The sequence below is a fragment of the Cryptomeria japonica genome, chromosome 11 (assembly GCF_030272615.1).
Source record: "Cryptomeria japonica chromosome 11, Sugi_1.0, whole genome shotgun sequence".
In the NCBI taxonomy this organism is placed as follows: Eukaryota; Viridiplantae; Streptophyta; class Pinopsida; order Cupressales; family Cupressaceae; genus Cryptomeria; species Cryptomeria japonica.
In genome coordinates, this window is record NC_081415.1 from 357,728,427 (window position 1) to 357,746,702 (window position 18,276).

Consider the following 18,276-nt stretch of genomic DNA (forward strand, 5'->3'; position numbering starts at 1 on the left):
TATGAACATCATTATACATTGCATCATTTAGCACTTATCTCTAAATCTACACAACAATCAGATACTTTTGATGTCACACTATCATTTAACCAGATTGTCCTCTACACTTTCAACTATTATTCCTGCCATGTTCACATGTAACAAACCTTTTCGATGTTCTTTGTCATTTTCCTAGGTTATGCATCTAAAGGATCTTATTATCAAAGGACATGAAGTCTTCACCACAAAGACAACAATCAAGAGTTCAACAAAGACCTGCAGAAAACAATATGAATAAGAAATCAAGGGGGTCCAACATATCAAAAGTTGAAACAATTAATTGAAGATATAGAGAGCTTAAGGCAAGAAGCCTTCCATCTTAGGGAAATGTTGCTTCCATCTACAGTTCACAACACCCCCACCAAGAGTTGCAGAGGGAGTAAAGCATTTATAAGATTCCTTTTCTTAATGTTTTAGCAGTTCAGTGGATCCATGATGATGGCTTACATGCACAATAAACATGCCCAATCTTTTTTGCTCTTCTCAAATTTCACAGTAACATGATAGCACAGAAATCATAAAGGGCTTACTGCTTGAGTTGCTCCATGGATACAACACTACATTTCCAGTTAAGATATCAAAATAGGATACATCGTAATCAGGTGACACCAAGTAGATTTGGTCCTCAAAAGAAATTGAAGCAATGAATAATAGAAGCATTTAACATTGATCATCAAAGTTTTTTAATACTAACAATACACCAATCAATTTCTTCAAATCAGTTATGCAAGCCGCATGTGACATTCAAATTTCCCCCGAATTCCACTTGACTCGTGAATTGTATCTTTGACAAGCTTTTCTTATGTACACAAAGGTGCAATTGGATGTCATCTACCAAACTGGTTTTGAAAAGCACCCTTCAAACACAGGTTTGAAAGAAAATGCCAATTAATCAAATGACAGAACAATCAAGATATAAACTGCCGCTTCCCAATCCATCAATGACAGGTATCGTGAACTTCAATGCTTATGTTTGATACAACTGCTGAATCCTAGGCCACAAGAATACAAGGGGCTCAAATTTATATAAATTGTCCAAATGCTTCCGTGCCTGCTCAGTATCACAAAATGCACCAAAAAAAGCTTAAATAACCTACTTCATGTGGTAAAATCTCTCTCTCTCGAAGAGAAGCTCTTTGTGGATGAACAAATGTTTTATGCTATTGTAAAATTATTACATCTATATAACTTAAGTTACCAAACAAGGATACTTATTATGCTGTTCTGAAATTATTAAATCTATAAAACTGAAGCTAATGAACTACAATCTTAAGTTATCCAAAAACAATCTACGAAGTTGCTTCCAAATCCAATTAAAAAGTACGTCACATTTTGAAGTCAAAAAAGATGTGGTGGTTCAAGACCGACCGTTTGAAAAGAAAACAATGGGCATCAATAATCTCAAAACCAACAGCATTCAGTAGCAAGAAAAATTAGTATACAAGAACCCATTAATTAACTTGAAAATGCTTTGGATAGGCAATTTTCCTTAAGAATGATAAAACCCAATTGGGATACTACCCTAGGGCATTGCAGCAATATGCAATTAAATTGTATGCTGAGTTAATAGCTAATGAGAAAGATTGCATTGGAACAATAAAAAACAGCATTTAGGAAAGAATTTAAGCAGCATACAGATGCCCAAATTTTGAATGAGTTAACCACTTTAAAGTAGGGCAAATATCTAATGAGGTGGAGGTGAAGGCTATAGTGAGTAGCCATATGCCCAGGAACTCATGAACATGTCTACTAGAAAACAAAACATAAGTAGGGATATCGATTTTGATGAGGGTAACAATCTTTTCAGTTGTGGTTTCTAATCAAAACCAGCAACCATATAAATTCTTCCATGTATTTTGTGTTCTAATGGAGAGGCTTTGAACAAGAATCAGAATTTTCAGGTGGTCCAAGAAGGTTGTAGAACTGAAATCCATTATAGACAGCATTATTTACTTCTTAAACATGTTGATGATAATGCACATGTAAACTTGATTAGATCTGATCTCGATACCTTGGTTATGCTGATTGAGTGGCTTGCACCAGTACGGAAACCATGTATCATATGAATTGAAGGAGTTTGAAGCAAGGAGTCAGACATATTGTGGCCAATACAATAGTAAATTTAAAATTACAATGTGTACATTCACTGTTGCAATCCAGCATACAGGATCAAACCCTGATTTGCTGACCACTTTTAAAGGTACATGTATTTTATTTTTTGTGCCATAAATGTCTGCCCTCTGCTAAAAGGGATGCCATCTCTCCCACTCCATGTCACCCACACCTCCTCACCCAATACTTTTCCCCAAAATAATCAAAGACAGCCACACAACACTTTTAATGCTACCTCCCCTAACACTTCTGCTAAGATAAAGCACCCATTGAAGTGTATGCCATACGATTCTCTCAAACTCAGAGCATTCATTCTTCCAACATGGAAGTCAAAGCCAAGCCCAAGTGTCCTAGTAAAGAGGTGGAGTTCATGCCTTGGATTGAAGCTCAGATGCTAGCATCTTTAGGGAAATATTTTCCTTGTAATACTGTTGTTAGACTGATATCACACATTTTTTTGGTAAAGTAAATATATGATGCATTCCTCACTAAAAAAATTGAATGCGCTCAAATCAGATGTTGCCTTGAGAACTTCTGAATCTCTGGTAAAGTTGTTTTTCCCAATTTAAATGTAGTTCCATTGTGGAACACTAATTGTAGCTCAACTCAACTTGATGTTAGAGGGGGAAAATGTGGTGTTTCTGATGTGAGGGACAGGTGTTGCTCAATTAAAGTGGAAAAATAATGAGTTTAGTGTACTAATCAGATTTCAAGATGGTTGTTTAAAAGTTAGTGAGCTAAAAATAAAAGGGATGGTTGACACTGCTTCATGGATTGTTCAATGCAACCAGGTATTTGTCTTGCAAAAACTTATATGGAACCTTGAATTGGCTATTCATTTCTCCGGGATGCCCACACGTATCTTCAGTCCCTTCTTTTAATTTAGTGATGCATAGCAAGCTCTTTGTTCTTGCCAACCCATATGCAGAGGCAGCTTCCCGTTTTGAACAACTATTTGGCTGCTCTAAGAATGTTTATCCTCTTGAAAAGTTATGTCTTCAGGTAGTTCGTGTCTGTTTAGGCTAATCCTCCTTTATACAGGATTCTGAAGCAATTAAACCCCTTCATTTCCCTCCAGATTCAAATGCCGGATGCTGATTGCAGAAGAAACCTGGTTTTGGATCATTATTTCACAGTTTCAGACCCTTTCTCTATGGTTTATGATGGTAAAGTATAACCAAACCACCTACCCAAGCACATCATACATGTTTTTTTCTCGTTTTTCTTTTTTTTTCTTTTTTTTGGTGTGTTTCTGAGCTGCTGTCTCAAGGTGGCCAATAAGGCCCCCATCCTCAAGATTCTCTATAAATGTACTATTTGCAACTCAACTTGCCCTGTGAAATCCGTTGCATTGCCAGAGCTGAATAACGCATCTTATGCTACTTATGCTATTGCATAAGGGTGAACCTATTAAGGACAGATTTTGTCATGATCCTATTGGGGCTTTTTAATTCTTTTGTACATTTTTCATCATGCAAGACTATCCCCTTCATAACCAGATTTCTTGAAATGAAAAGTTTGTTATATTCTTTCTTTGAAGAGTGAGGTGATCTTATACAGAATCCAGTTAAAAAGATACTGAGGCTTACCATAGGCAACCATTTATCTACAAGCATTATTTAGACTATTTTGTCCACTGTTTCACACAATTCACTCATGGAACTGCTTATAAATAATATTTTCAATATTTCTGAATCTTTAAACTCCATAAGCACTTCCCAAACTCCAATGCATACAGAGACATTCCTGAGAAAGAGATGGGGAGAAAGCATACCTCATAGTAGAATTAAACCTCTGGCCTCATAAAGGGTGAGGAACTTATGTCAGTGCTGCAAAAGGAATCATCAATTCCATAGTAGTTTTCCTCCTTTTCCTCATCCCACTTTAAAACCTCCCGAATATATTTGAAGGCTTCATCAACTGTGCTGCGATCACGGGCCTTTACTTGACATACAAACAACTTGTGGCTGCTAAGGGATGCATATAGTTCCTTGAATTTCATTGCCACATAATAGTAAGCTTGATGGGCTAGTGATGGATTGTTATGATGCGGCTTCACAGGACTAAAATCCTTAAACCATTCACATGTAGTAAGTGGCACTGTATTGATCTTCTCCTCAAATATATCATATTTGTTTAGCAAGAGGACAAATGGTGTATCTTTGAGACAAGAGTGCTTCACAACATTCTCAAACAGGTCTCTGCTCAAGATCATCTTATTGTGGAGAGGACCATTGCTTTCAGCCCACATTTGGTCATATTCACTTATAGCAACACAGAAGATGACAGCACGAACATCTTCAAACATTTCTAGCCATTTGCAGCCTTCATTTAGTCCTTGCGCATTTACTCTGATAAGCTGGTACCTAAAAAATTAGATTTATCCATTACTAACATTTACCGTAAAAGCTAAAATTTAAGTTCTTAAGCCGTCCTATGCATATATTTATATGTACTAAATGCCAGAAATAAACTTCCACAATAAGCTTTAAGGAATGTGAACCAAGGCCCTTACTTTGCAGGTGGTGCTGGGCAATCAAAGTTCTCATTATAAGGTTCTGACATGGGACTCCGATCATCCAGTGAAAATTCTATGAATGTCAACCCATTACTTTGAGTCACTCCTTCAGCATATAAAATGTCTGTCTCTGAAGGCTCATATTCATTACTTGATACCTCAACAGCCTACAAAATAGCATATTTGAGTCATAATACAGCCAAAAACTCAAATCAGAGATTCAAAAATATAGAAAATTATGCTTTTTCTTTTTGTATTAAGAGTAATGCTTTGCTAACCAGACCGGTTATTTCTTTAGATTGATCTTGCTGTATAAAAACGTGTAGGGACAGGGAATTTGTCAACATTCATAAGATACCAAGCAGATTTCATAAGTTTTTTGTGGTCTGTAAATTAGCTCCTTTAATTAAGGAATACAAGCTTAAGCAATGAAGGATCTGCACATGAAAAAACAATATTTGCATGGAAAAAAAACCCTGTAGAGATATAAAATCAACCAACAAAATCCAAAACCTTATCATTCCTTTTTAAATACATCATCACACAGATAGAGAGTGTGTGTTGACTATGTAACAACTCACAAGGTGATTTTATCTTAATTACAGACTACAATTGATTTCTCTGTTTCTGTCTACATTACTTTTGTTCTCATAAATGCTTCCAAGGATAATATCTTTGAGCTACATGGAACGAAAATAGAAAATTACCATATACTTACATTGCCTTTTTCTCTTCCCTCTAGAGTTTTGGTGCAAAAGGGGGATAACAACTTCAACTGCTTTTGACACAATAAAGAAGCAAGTTGGTTTCGGTGTGATTTGGCTTGTTTCTCTCATTGGACATGTCCAATTGTATCTGAGTCTTAATTTTCTCCTACTGTGGTACACAAATCTGTAATGTTTTCATACTCTAGATGAAAGGGTTGGACAAGGCTCTCACAATACAGTATATCAAAGCAGCCAACTCAAAGAAAATTTTGCAACCCTGAGCACTTGTCTAAGCTTTCCAAAAAAAATCACTCCCGAGTCCAATAAAACATTAGTCAAGTTTTCCTTCACTTCAAACGCCTTTTCATTTTTTTATGATGATCAATTTGAAATCATACATATCTTGTTCACAGACCTAATTTTCTTCATATATTAAATGCAAATATTAGAGACAATGCACCAAGAATGCAAGAAAGCAAGTTCTTTGACAACAGTTGCAATCATGATATAGCCTTATATAGCATACACATATACAAGTGCATGTTAGTGCTTGTACTCTATTTTCTTATAACAGTAAATATATCCAAAAAGTCTTGCAGCAAAAAATTTACTTTATTTTTCAGGTCATAAAACACCTCTTCTATGGTGCAGACATTGCTTATTTATGGTTAAGTACTTGTATTGTAGGTGGTGTATTCTCAAGCTGTTAAACTTTCCTAGTGTCTCTGTACTGTTAGTTCATATTTATATTGTGGCTTATTCACCTGTAACTTATTGAAGGGCATTTTGCTTTCAAAAATCAACACTCGAAAAAGATCTATCGTAGTGAGGATATTGAATAAGAACTAATATTCTATGATGAAAAAAACTAAGAAATGCTTGCCATCACTATGAATTTGATTTTAAAGCTCTTCTCAGGTGTAAACAGTAAGAATATATGGTCATAAATTTGATATCTCCAGTCCTCATTCTACAAAATCTTATTCACTCATTTTTTTGCATACTAAAATTCAAATTTCTACTCTAATTTGTTAACTACCCACTCCAAAATAAATATGAAAGACAAAGAAAATAAGGATAAGAGACTCTAGTAAAATACTCGCTCTAGGAAGTAACCAGCAGCATCAGGAAGGACATGCAGCTCATTTCTTCTTTCATAAGTTGCCTGAATTGCGGGGTCCCTCCACATTTCATCAACTAATGGAGCATACTCACGTGTTGCAGCAGGGAAAAAAGCATCTAGATCCCCCATTGCCATAATTTCAAGTAGCCAGTCTGAAAAATGCTTCAGTTTTGGATTGATAGAATAAATACACGGAACAGCTTCTTTTCCTTCATTCTCATCTGCAAAGACAATATATGGAACCACCAAATACAAATCAAAATTATGCTCCTGTGTACTAAAGTAATTATTACAAACTGATCAGAGCACTATCACTATAGCAATCCAAATTACATGGTTTCTTACAGAGAATATGTTGGAGACTTGAAAAGATATATGTTAATAGTGATAAATCCAACCAGAGCACAGTAGGTGAAGAAATTTTGAAATAAAATAAAATTGTCCAATATAATTGTGAGTACATAGAAAAATGACAACATCAGACATTTTTTAGACACTACCATTCGATTTAAAATATAAAATATCAAAATTTTCAGACACAAAGTCCGTGCTTCTCCCTCCTGGGCGACTTGCCATTTATGGCAGACTCTTATTCACCATTATTGCCAACTGCACTTCGCTGTGCTGCTAATCTCATCACAACTCAACACATAAATAGCATCAACTGATTTGTGGTCACTATGAGGACAATGTACAATAAGATCAACAATGTTGACAGAGATAAAATTGTGTATTAGGAGGACTATACATTTTAATATTTTATATAGTAAGTGCAGCCAGTTATAACATTAGGAGGTGACCTGCATTGAAGAAACTCCTGACTTTCCTATTTGACTGCTGTTTGACTGGACTTCCTGTAATTGAACATTAACTGCTTCAAGATAGATGTTTGACTTCAGCAGAAGGTTCCTAATCACTTGACCTTAGTTTGACTGTTATACTTGATTGTTACAAGAAACTACATCCTGCACTGCAGTAATAAATAACTTGGATAATAACAGTTAGCCATCTAAGATGTCGTTAACATGGCAAAGGGGCATCTAAGATGTCCCTCAGCCATCTTAGGGATCTCCAAGAATCCCTAACATCAATATTTTTTCTCTGTTCTGTAAAAGAAAAAGAATACTTCATTTTTTAAAAAGGAAAAAAATAAAATGTGCATGTGGAGGACCAACAAGCACTCCCACATCTCTTATGCAGCCCTAAACACCTTAGAACTGTTAGTGTAGGTTTTTATTTTCTCTTATGTTAGGGAAAAATTATTTTCTTACACACTATTAAGCTTGCTTAGGTTATATTAGAATGGTTAGTATGAAGACATGTGGCATAATCCTGCATTCGCATGTGTCATTCACACCCACATTTGGGTGATTGAATGTCACACCCTCTTTTGGATTTATTAGCCACCTCCCCATAACCGTTTCTTGTCTTTACATGAGTTGGCATAACCATGTACTTGCCATTTACCAAGTAAGTAAAACTCCCTCCTATTTTGGGCTACAGAGAGTTATTATTCCTCTTGGTCTTATATGCCCATATTTTCCTATATAAACAAGCCCTCACCTCTCCCTATGCTTAGTACTGAGAATGAGAACACTAGCCCTCCTAGTTCAATGCTAGGAGAGTGTTGAGTTTTGTTCATCTCTGGATTCTAGTCTTGCTTTCCTTCAATCACATTGATCTTGGGTGGCTTCACCGCTAAATTTAACATGGCACCAGAGCTAGCTGTGAGTTGTGGGCTAGCATTCTTTTAGAATCTAGAGTCATTTCATTCTTGAAAGCATAGTATGATTTTTGTTACATCCGATGATGTCTTAAAGAGTCAGAAAAGCTTCAAGGAATTTAGCTTCTAAGGGGATTCTTGTTTCTTGCTTATTATTGCAGGTGTTTTGGAGCTTTCTGGAGTGAATCTTAGCTCACCATTGAGTCCAGAGCAGCCGAGAAAGTCAGAATTGACCTTTGTTTTATCCAGATCAAACACCGGATGCAAAATTGGTGAAGGTGTGAAGCAGAGCTTTCATTAGCTGATCTGGAGGGTAGCTGATTTTAAGAGCATTATGAGGCCAAATGAACAGCACCATTGCATCCAAAAGGCCCAAAAATGCTAAAGATTGACTGTCATTTTGTTAATTTTCAACAAAGTCAAATTTGAAGCAAAAAAATTTTGCAAATGAGCCCTATGGCCCACGGGCATAGTACGGTACGAATTTGACATTTTCTTTTAAAAATATATATATTTTATCCTGCCATTAAAAAAAAATAACATTCAAAAAATATTTATTATATTATTAAAATATTGCAGGTGTTTTAAATCATCCTAATGTTTTATATTTAAAAAGTTTATTATAAACTTTTTGCAAAAAAAAATATAAAACAAAGTTTTTTAAAAAGTTAAAGGGTAGACTTGGGCCCATGTTGGCTTCACACCCTACATTGAAAAGGTTTTTATTTTATTTAAAAATCTTCAAAAATTTAAAATCCTTGGGCCACGTATTGTCCACGGGACTGTTGGCCAAAGGTTTTGTGGTGTAGCATGTGCTTATGCATTTGATCACCGCCTAAACATTCAACGTCGTGCGCCTTGAAAACAGTGCAAATTGACCCTTTCTTGTGGCTTGGTGTGTATTGCCTCAACCTCCGTGTTTTTTTAAGCGGACCCTTAAGCATTGAAAGGGGACTCTACAGATTTTGCAGCCTCACGTGGAGGGTGAACCCCTCACGGGATCCTTCTCTCTCGGCCTATGTTCCATACAACAATAACTACCGACTTGCAGTGGTCGCCTCATCTCCTGTGTCAACATATTTCTCGGCCTTTGTGTCATTCTTTTCACATGTCCTCCGATTTGAGCAATCATTTTGGCAGTGAAACCAAGTTCAGTGCCACCGCTTAATTTAACGGCTTTTTTGGCATGCTCTTTAAATTTGGAGGTGGTTTGTCAATTTTGGTGAGGCTTATTCTGGCAGTTCTTCATATTTGGCATTATTGAAAGTTGGCCACTTTCAAATTTGGCAAAGGTGGTTGGTTTTTTCAAATTTGGTGACCCTTCATCATTGAAGTTTTGTTTTTTGAACTCAAACTTCAGAAGGCCTGTTCTCACTCATACATAGGTGTTTTCAAGTGCAAATTTTTTTTATTTGGGGCAGAATTTTGTGCTCTTCGTAGTGGAGCTATTATTTTTTACTCAAGTGGTCCTCTTTTTTCAGAAAATCAGTTTTCTCATCAGAACTGAAGGACAATCCTTGTTTTCTCAACTTCAAACGTCTGTAACTTTCACATACGACCTCGAATCGAGGTGATTCTTTTTTTAAAGTTAATATTGTTTCGAGTACTACACATTGGCGCTGGTTTGAAGTTCTCACATTGAGATTATATTGTACTTTCAGTATTTGAGTTCACATTTGGACGTTGTAAAACTCTCAAAAACAACTCCAGCATTGTAAACGCACTGATTTATAAAGTTCCACAATCGTTCTTTGTTGGGGGTGATTATTGATTGAGTGAAAAAAGGGGGGTCTCTCTGTGTGTGTTTCTGATCTACTTTCTTGTGCTCTTCTTTTCCTGTTCCTATGGATCATTCTAAAGTTCCTTTGCTTACACCTTATAACTATGCAACTTGGCATCAGCACGCATGGAATGCACTAATGCAACTAGGGTATACTCCATATGTTGAACAAAAGGTAGCTGAACCTATAGAAGATAAATGGATGCTTGAACAAACTAAAGCTCTTGGATGTCTTCGCAGTTTTGTTTCCCTTGATCTTGTTTCAAATTAAAGCATGTAAAACTTCACATGAAGCTTGGGAAAACTTTAAAACTTTGTATGGTACAACTGATGAAGTTAGAGGCTCTCAGATAGATAATGATTTGATGAACCTTGATCCAAAGAACTTTTGACAACATCCAAGATTACATAACTAAGGTTAATGATTTGAGAGCACAATGTAAAGAATGTGGCAATGAGAAAAAGGACAATCAGTTGGTCTACAATGTATTGAACAAACTTGGTCCTAAATATGCATCTTTTGTTTCTAGCTTTCATACTCATAGGCTAACTATGGGATCGGCTTATGTTAAGCCTTCATTTGCATCTTTTTTATGAGATGTTGTTCATGAACAACAGAAGCTTATTTACATGGGTCTCATTAAAGAATCAAGCCTTGTTGGATGGCCAGCCTAAGGGACAAAAAGAATCAAGGCAATCTGACAAGAAACAGAAGAAATCAAAGAAAAAGCCACATACAGATCAAGCACAACATAAATCATCTTCAAAAGGTGATTCATCTAAGAAGAAGTCTACTTGTTCATATTGCAAAAGGACTGGACATGAAGAACATTCCTATTACAAGAAGGATATTGATGAACTCGAAAAACAATATTGATCCCCCTTCTAGAATGTTTGAGTCAACTTCTCCCAATTCAAAACAGTCATGATATACTGAGGTAAAAGGTCATGTAGAACTTGCTTCCGAAGCAGCTAAAGGTAAAGGTAAAGGTAAAGCTCTTTGTGCTTCTTCAAGTTGTGAATCAAGGAGATGGCTCCTAGATTCTGGAGCTTCTCATCATATGGCTGATAGACTTATAAAGCACTGAGAGAGGGGGGTGAATCAGTGATAGCAAAAACAATACCACTTTAAGCACTGACCGGTTGAGATACTTAACAAGTTTTCTCAACACTATGCATGCAATCCAAAATGATATTAAAGCATCCACAATAAGTAAAACAAAGTGTTTATACATGGAAAACCCAAATGGGAAAAACCACGGTGAGATGGGACTCACGAGTTAACTATCTGCAATAATAGGTAACTGACCAGTTAAGGTCTACAAAAGTGCTCTGCTAAGAGCGAATCCTGTTAAAGATCCCAAAGCTCTGTTAAGAGCTATACCCTGTTAAAGGTAGTACCCTGTTAGGAGTAACCTCGGTAGAGGATTTCAGAATCCAAACTAATGGATCACCTTGTTAAAGGATTTGTACAATGAAGCTTGTTAGAGCTTACCCGATTAGGGGATTTGACTGTTGTAGTGATTAGAAAACAACAGGTGGTGTGATCTAAAAGTAGCACAACTTGCTTGAATAGATCCTCTTTTGCGCACTCAAAACTGCATCACCAACATATTATGTAATGCCTTCAACAACTTAACACTTCTATCTTCGCATCAAATCATCTCATAAGAAATAGTTCATCATAATGTCATTATATAGACATTTAGATTTCATGTCAACTTAGAAATCATATCACAATTTCCTAGATGCAGTGTTTTAGGACAATCTAACATAACTCATCACAAATTACCACCAAAATTTGTCGATTAGGGGTAACTCATCACGATCGGTGATAACTCATCACACAATCAATGATTACCGGTTGGAACACCGATACCGGTTAGAGTTAACCACTATCAACATGTAAACCGATTGTCCTCCATTGCTTCTTTGATGGTCTCCGTTGAATCTTCAAGTTGGTGTCAAATCATTCCTGCATATACTGGTTGTCTACATGTACCGGTTGACACTCTCTAAACCATCATAAACTAAACATCCAATACCGTTGCAATACAAGTAACTTTAGAAGTAATATCAGTAGACAATGTGAACATATGTGTGCATGTACATGTTTCATCAATGACAACACATGAAGTCATTCATTACAATCATCATCAGGCCAACAATGGCTTCTACACAGTCTATGTTCTCCTCTTTTGAGCCTTGAGTCATGCCACCTATTTTGATGGGCGACAACACTTATGTGAGTGTAATTGGGAAAGGTTCTATTGATATTGGGGATGGCACTTTCAATGATGTGTTGTGCATACCTCATCTGTCAAACAATCTTCTTTCCTTTTATCAGATCACTCATGGTGGAACAGGGAAGACTATGGAATTCACACCTGATTCAGTCATCATTCGAGATTTGGAAAGCAGAGATATAATTGCTACTGGGATGGTTGATCATGCATCTCGGTTATATACCTTTTCTAACTTTGCACCTGATGATGGTTTTGATCCTTTGGCTGTTGATCACACTCCTAGTGTGAACTTTGATTTTGAGAACTTTGGTTACTTGAACTTGGGAATTCTCACATTAGATCCAATTCTTGAACCTTACATTCCTTAACCTTCATCTATTGTTGCTTCTGAGGATACTTATGTTGCTACATTCATGGCTACCTGTGATTTAGTGCAGCAAGAAACGCATCGTCTTCTAGATCCCATTTCATGGGATGACTACTTGATAGACATTGCAGGTTTGTTTATGGAGTCTCATATTTCTGATTTGGGAGACTCTATTCAAGATATTCATCTTCTCTTTGATGAAGTTGATTCTTCTTTGGTTGTTGTCGAGGAACCTATGGATCCTCTTGTTCATTCTCCACATGATCATTCATCACAATTTGACATGAGTGTGGATACTTTTGAGCATCATTTGGAGGAGGCATCTTTATCTTCAAAGGAGATTCAGGGGTCTTTCGATCTTATTCAACATACATCTCTACTAGGTTTTGGATTGTCATCTTCATCAATGTGGCCTAGAACGCCTAAGCAATATTCAAAGACTTCATACATTTTACACCTTCCTACATCTTCCATTCAAGAATGGGAAGACATTCTTCATACACCTTTGGTTTTGTTTCTTCCTAAGGGGAGGAATGTTGTTCGATGATCGTGGTTCATCTTCTACATCCAGTTTCGAGCATCAACCATGGGTACAATTGATTACTTTTGGGAAGACTACATAGTCTTTCTTATCCTTTCTATCTTGGAGAGGATCTCTTCCTTACATGGGATTATTTCTTGTGTTGGGAAACTTGTTTTATTTTCTCTCTTTTGGGGAGGAGTTTTGTCCCACTGGGTTTTCTCCTTTACTCCGTTTGTGAGAGATTGTTTTGTACATAAGTACCTAACATGGCCTTGTAGTCAAGACCCATCTTCGTGTGTTTCACCCACCTAAGCTATGTTTAAGGGGTGGTGTTAGTGTAGGTTTTTATTTTCCCTTATGTTAGGGAAAAAATATTTTCCTATACACTATTAAGCTTGCTTAGGTTATATTAGAATGGTTAGTACAAGGACATGTGGCATAATCCTACATTCACATGTGTCATTCACACCCACATTTGGATGGTTGAATGTCACACCCTCTTTTGGATTTATTAGCTACTTCCCCATAACCATTTCTTGTCTTTACCTGAGTTGGCATAACCATGTACTTGCCATTTACCAAGTAGGTAAAACTCCCTCCTATTTTGGGATACAGGGAGTTATTATTCCTCTTGGTTTTATATACCCATATTTTCCTATATAAAGAAGCCCTCACCTGTCCTATGCTAAGTACTGAAAATGAGAACACTGGCTCAGATTATGAGTCTAGTTCAGTGCTAGGAGAGTGCTGAGTTTTGTTCATCTCTGGATTCTGATCTTGCTTTCTTTCTGTCACATTGATCTTGGGTGGCTTCACAGCTAAATATAACAAGAACATAAACCCATTTCTTGAAATTCTCTTTGCCATTGTCATTTGAGTTTTTTTGCAACTTGAACAAAAGAAAGGAAAAAACAACAAGCAAGAAGATTTGCAGTCACTGTTTGCTTTGAAAATCACTTTAATTGATTGCAAGGTATGCCACAATAACCACAGCTGTTTTTTTCCAGCTTTATTATAATTTTATTTTTTGTCTAAAAAATTAAAGAGTACTTTTACTTTGTTTTTTGTTTTCAATTTTCTGTAAAGCTGCCACATATTTATTTGCAAGTAAACATGAGCAGCAATGATGAGTATGAGACAGACAGTGAAGGGAATGTCAACATAAACAAAAATGAAATTGAAGGGAGCGGTGGGGTTCTCATTCTTTTGAAAACACAAGTGATGTTGCACCAAACTGTTTTGCATGTACTTCCTCCAATCTCAAGGATTATACAATAATCTTTCAATCCCAAAAAACCCTTGATGCAATATGTGACCATTTTGGAATAATTAGTCCAAGACTTCAGTAAGCAGCAAGCATTAGTTGTTTCATATTTGCAATATTGATTTGCATGCATATTATAGTAGAGTTGGATACCATTTATTAGGTGAGACTTGAGAGTGAACATAGGGTTAAGGTTTGTGGGAAATAAATTTAGAATAGAGGGTTGAAATGGCAAAATTGGTAAAGAAGAGTGGGACAAAATCTAGATGTACACCCATGCCATCAATTCCAGAGTATTCCAATGTATCATTTGTTGCTAGTAGGAGAGAGTTCTAATAGAGAGAACATGAAGGACACTTTTATCACAAATGGAAAAAATACACACATGAGGATGTTGATGAATTAGTAGCCAAAAAAAAAAATTTGCCCAAGCCATTCCATTATATGTGGCACAATCTTCTTATTTCAAAGAGATGTTTAAATTCAAAAACAATAGGATCCTATTATGCACCCCTGGCAGAACATATATTGCATACCTCCCTCTTCAACAAACAATATTCAAAGGTGAAAATGTTGATGGAGGACATGAGACAAACATGGATTAGGTCAGGTTGCTCCATTGTCATGGATAGATGGACTAGTATTTAACATCAACCACTATATCACTGTCCAATGTCTAGCAAGCTCCCAATTTCGTGTGCTACTAATAGCTCTAGAAAATGCAAGGGTTGCAAGTTTTAAGTTTCAACTTTTGATGGAAAATATAAATGAGTTTGGACATTTTAGTGTTGTGCAAGTTCTGACATATTTAACTCATGTTTGTAAGTTAATTGGTTTCATTGTTAAGAATGATTACAAATACATTTTTGGGGCTCTGTTTTGTGTTCATGATTTGAACAATATTTTCAAAGATACCAGAAAAATAAATTGAGTGAAGGACATTGGCAGTTGAATCTACAGATATACGAACATTTGTATGTAACCACCGCATGGTACTTACATTATTTTGGTCTTTTTCAAAGAAGGAATTCCTCGAGCCAATGGAGAATAGACAGAGCTATTTCATTTTGCTACAGAGGATGTTCGAAGTAAAAAAGGCTTTACAATTCACTTTGGTTTGTAGAGAGTGAAGAAATTGGCTGAATCAAAGTCAAAGGAAGAGAAGGCATGACAAAAGGTATTTGATATTGCTCGGTAGTCCACTACGTGATAAGAATGTTTCATATAATATGTTTTCTTTCGATTTTAGCAGTTTACCTTTAATTTCTATTTTTTTTAAGATTTAGCATTCACTTTTAAATCTTTTCACTTTGTTTTAGTTTAAAATTTGTAAAAATTTTAGTTTTTTAGATGTTGCTTGCAAATATATTTGCCCGATCATATAACCTATCATGGAGAATAATCACATAATGTTGATATGGGCTCTCCTAGCCTTGAAGAGATTTGGAGACTTTTGATAGCATACTTGACCAGATGAAGCAAGCAATTCTTATCAAGGATCTTTTATGACAAGCATATCAAGCCTATGGTGACAAAAAGGTGGAACACAATGAACACGCTTCTTCATATGGTTGCTTATGCTCTTAACCCCCGGTAGTATGTACCTATATCTAGCAAAGTTATTCGTCTTGAAGATGATGAGATGAAGGAGGGGTCCATGAAGTTCATTGAGAATAAGTCTAATGGTGAGAATGCATCCAAATTTTAGGAGCAATAGATTCAACTTGCCAGTCTTTGCAGTTCAGCATTCAAAGACCTAATATGATCACTCTTGCACAAAACAATCATATTAGATTGTGGGCATAACATGGGAAGAATACAACAGAGCTAAGGCATCTTGTCATTCAACTACTCCCAAAGGTTGCTAGTTCCTCTATTGAAAAAAGAATTGGTCCACTCAATGCGTCATCAAATTGATCAAGACGAGCAGGCTTATAAGCAAAGAAGCTAGTTGTAGTTCATAGTACCTTGAATAAACTCCTAAGTATCAATTCAACTTTTGCCACATGTTGGGATGTCAATATTATAGATGCTCAATTTCTTGAGCATCTATAATAATATACAAAGTGACTCAAATTCAAAGAGCTCAATTTATATTAATTGAGCCAAATAACATAGTTGAACTTAGTGTTGTGACCTTTTCACACATTGCCCCATTGCAAATGGGAACCCCCTGTTTTTGCTTTTTAGGGTTTTTGTTAGAGTCTCGCAACCTTCCCAGTACCAACTTTCTCAGTTTTGAAAGGTCTGAGTTTTGGAAGTCATAAGTCAGTCTGTGCAAACCATGGTCAAGACAGAGTCTAAAGGACGAAGATTGCAATTGATTTGGGTCAATTTGGACAACTTTCTATTTTTGAAAAGTTTGGCTTTTTCGCTTTTTCCTATTTTTTAGGAAGTTTTGTTTTTGGCACTTTAAGCACAATCTCCAAAATGGCTATTTTTAGAAAGTTTTCCCTATTTTTTAGAGATGCTTGCTTTTTCTATTTTTGGAAAGGGATCTAGGGTTTGCACTGTTGGCTCTGAGTTACATTGAAAATGATCAAGAATTCCACTCAAAATTCAAGTTTTGTCCTAAAAAGCCAAGTTCTTAAATTTTAGGGATCCAAAGGAATTCAAAGGATAAATGGAGTATGAATTTCAAATTTCAAGAAGATCCGAGTTGAAATGCATAAGTTATGGAGATTTCAAATCTAGTTATCATAGGGATCAACTCTCTCCAAGTCTGCCCAGCAAGGATGCATTTCAAGTTCACATAGAATGAACTCCCCTCGAGTCCGCCTTGTAAGGTGCAAAGGATTGATCAAGTCTGCCTAGGACTAGTTTGCAAAATGGAAGACATTTCATAAAGTCTGCTTGACATAGTGCAAGGGTGTGATGAAGTCCACCCAATGTTGAAGAAGCAACAAGTAAGAGGTGCACAACTTTTGTCAAGCCCGCCCACATATGGAATACAATCTATGAAGTTCGCCCTGCCTTGGAAAATTTGATCGGCAAGCAAGGAAAATATTTTACCAACTCCATGGTGAAGGAAAGAAAATCTGCCTAAGTTCGAACCAAGGGAAAGAAGAAAGTTTTAGAAAGTTTCAAAATTTGAAAGAAGAAACAAAGATGGAGTTCGATTCATGAACTCAAACTGAAAATAGAAACTTTCTAAAGGAACTAAACTCAAACTAGAAACAAAATCAGAACTTTCCCAAGTAACTGAGTTCACTGAAATAAAAATAGAAACTTTCTCAAGAGACTAAACTCAACAAAGAAACAAGACATGTCTAGGTTCGATGAATGGAAGAAAAATAGAAACAAAACTAGTTCAAGATTGGAATGACCAGCTCTGTTTCTAATTGCAAAAATTCGAACTACTTGAAGGTTTATACAAATGGTCATTCATTCATTCATTTCATTTATGATTGAAGTTCGAACATGAGGAGAATTTTAAGAGTTTTTCTTGGCAGGTCTCAAGAGTTTTCAACAAGTTTTGAGAGTTTTTGTGCAGATTTCAAGAGGATTTCGAAGGTTTTCTAAGGCATCTTCAGAGCTTCAAGAACAGTTCGAAAATTTTCTAAGGCATTGAGGAGAAGACAAACAAAGGTTTTCATCTATTTCTCAAGGTGACAGGGGTATTCTAGTTTGTTTCCTTACCTTTTGATGAAGATTCAAGGCATCTTTGGTGGTTTTCAATCTACTTTTCAAAGTTTTGGAGGAGATTTTAAGGGACTCTCTGATTTTCACATATTTTCCAGAATTCAAATCTGATTTCAACATTTATTTCACAGATTTTGGGACTGAGTAGTTCGTTTTCAGATTAATCAAAGACAAATTTCACTTCCAAAGCTTCAAATCAGATTGAGTTTTCAAGGGTTTCTAAAATTTCCAA

General features: G+C 36.1%; 1 protein-coding gene across 1 annotated transcript in view; it reads right to left on the reverse strand.

The window, feature by feature from the left end:
* Positions 1 to 543: 543 nt before the first annotated feature.
* LOC131040192 (extra-large guanine nucleotide-binding protein 3) overlaps positions 544 to 18,276 on the reverse strand; it is a 56,756-nt gene continuing 39,023 nt past the window's right edge. The window contains exons 6-9 of the mRNA XM_057973060.2: positions 6,476 to 6,720; positions 4,667 to 4,836; positions 3,926 to 4,517; positions 544 to 1,090 (exon numbers count right to left, since the gene is read on the reverse strand). Coding sequence (XP_057829043.2) covers positions 3,938 to 4,517; positions 4,667 to 4,836; positions 6,476 to 6,720 — 995 coding nt within the window. The 3' untranslated portion in view covers positions 544 to 1,090; positions 3,926 to 3,937. The remainder of the gene's footprint in view (positions 1,091 to 3,925; positions 4,518 to 4,666; positions 4,837 to 6,475; positions 6,721 to 18,276) is intronic.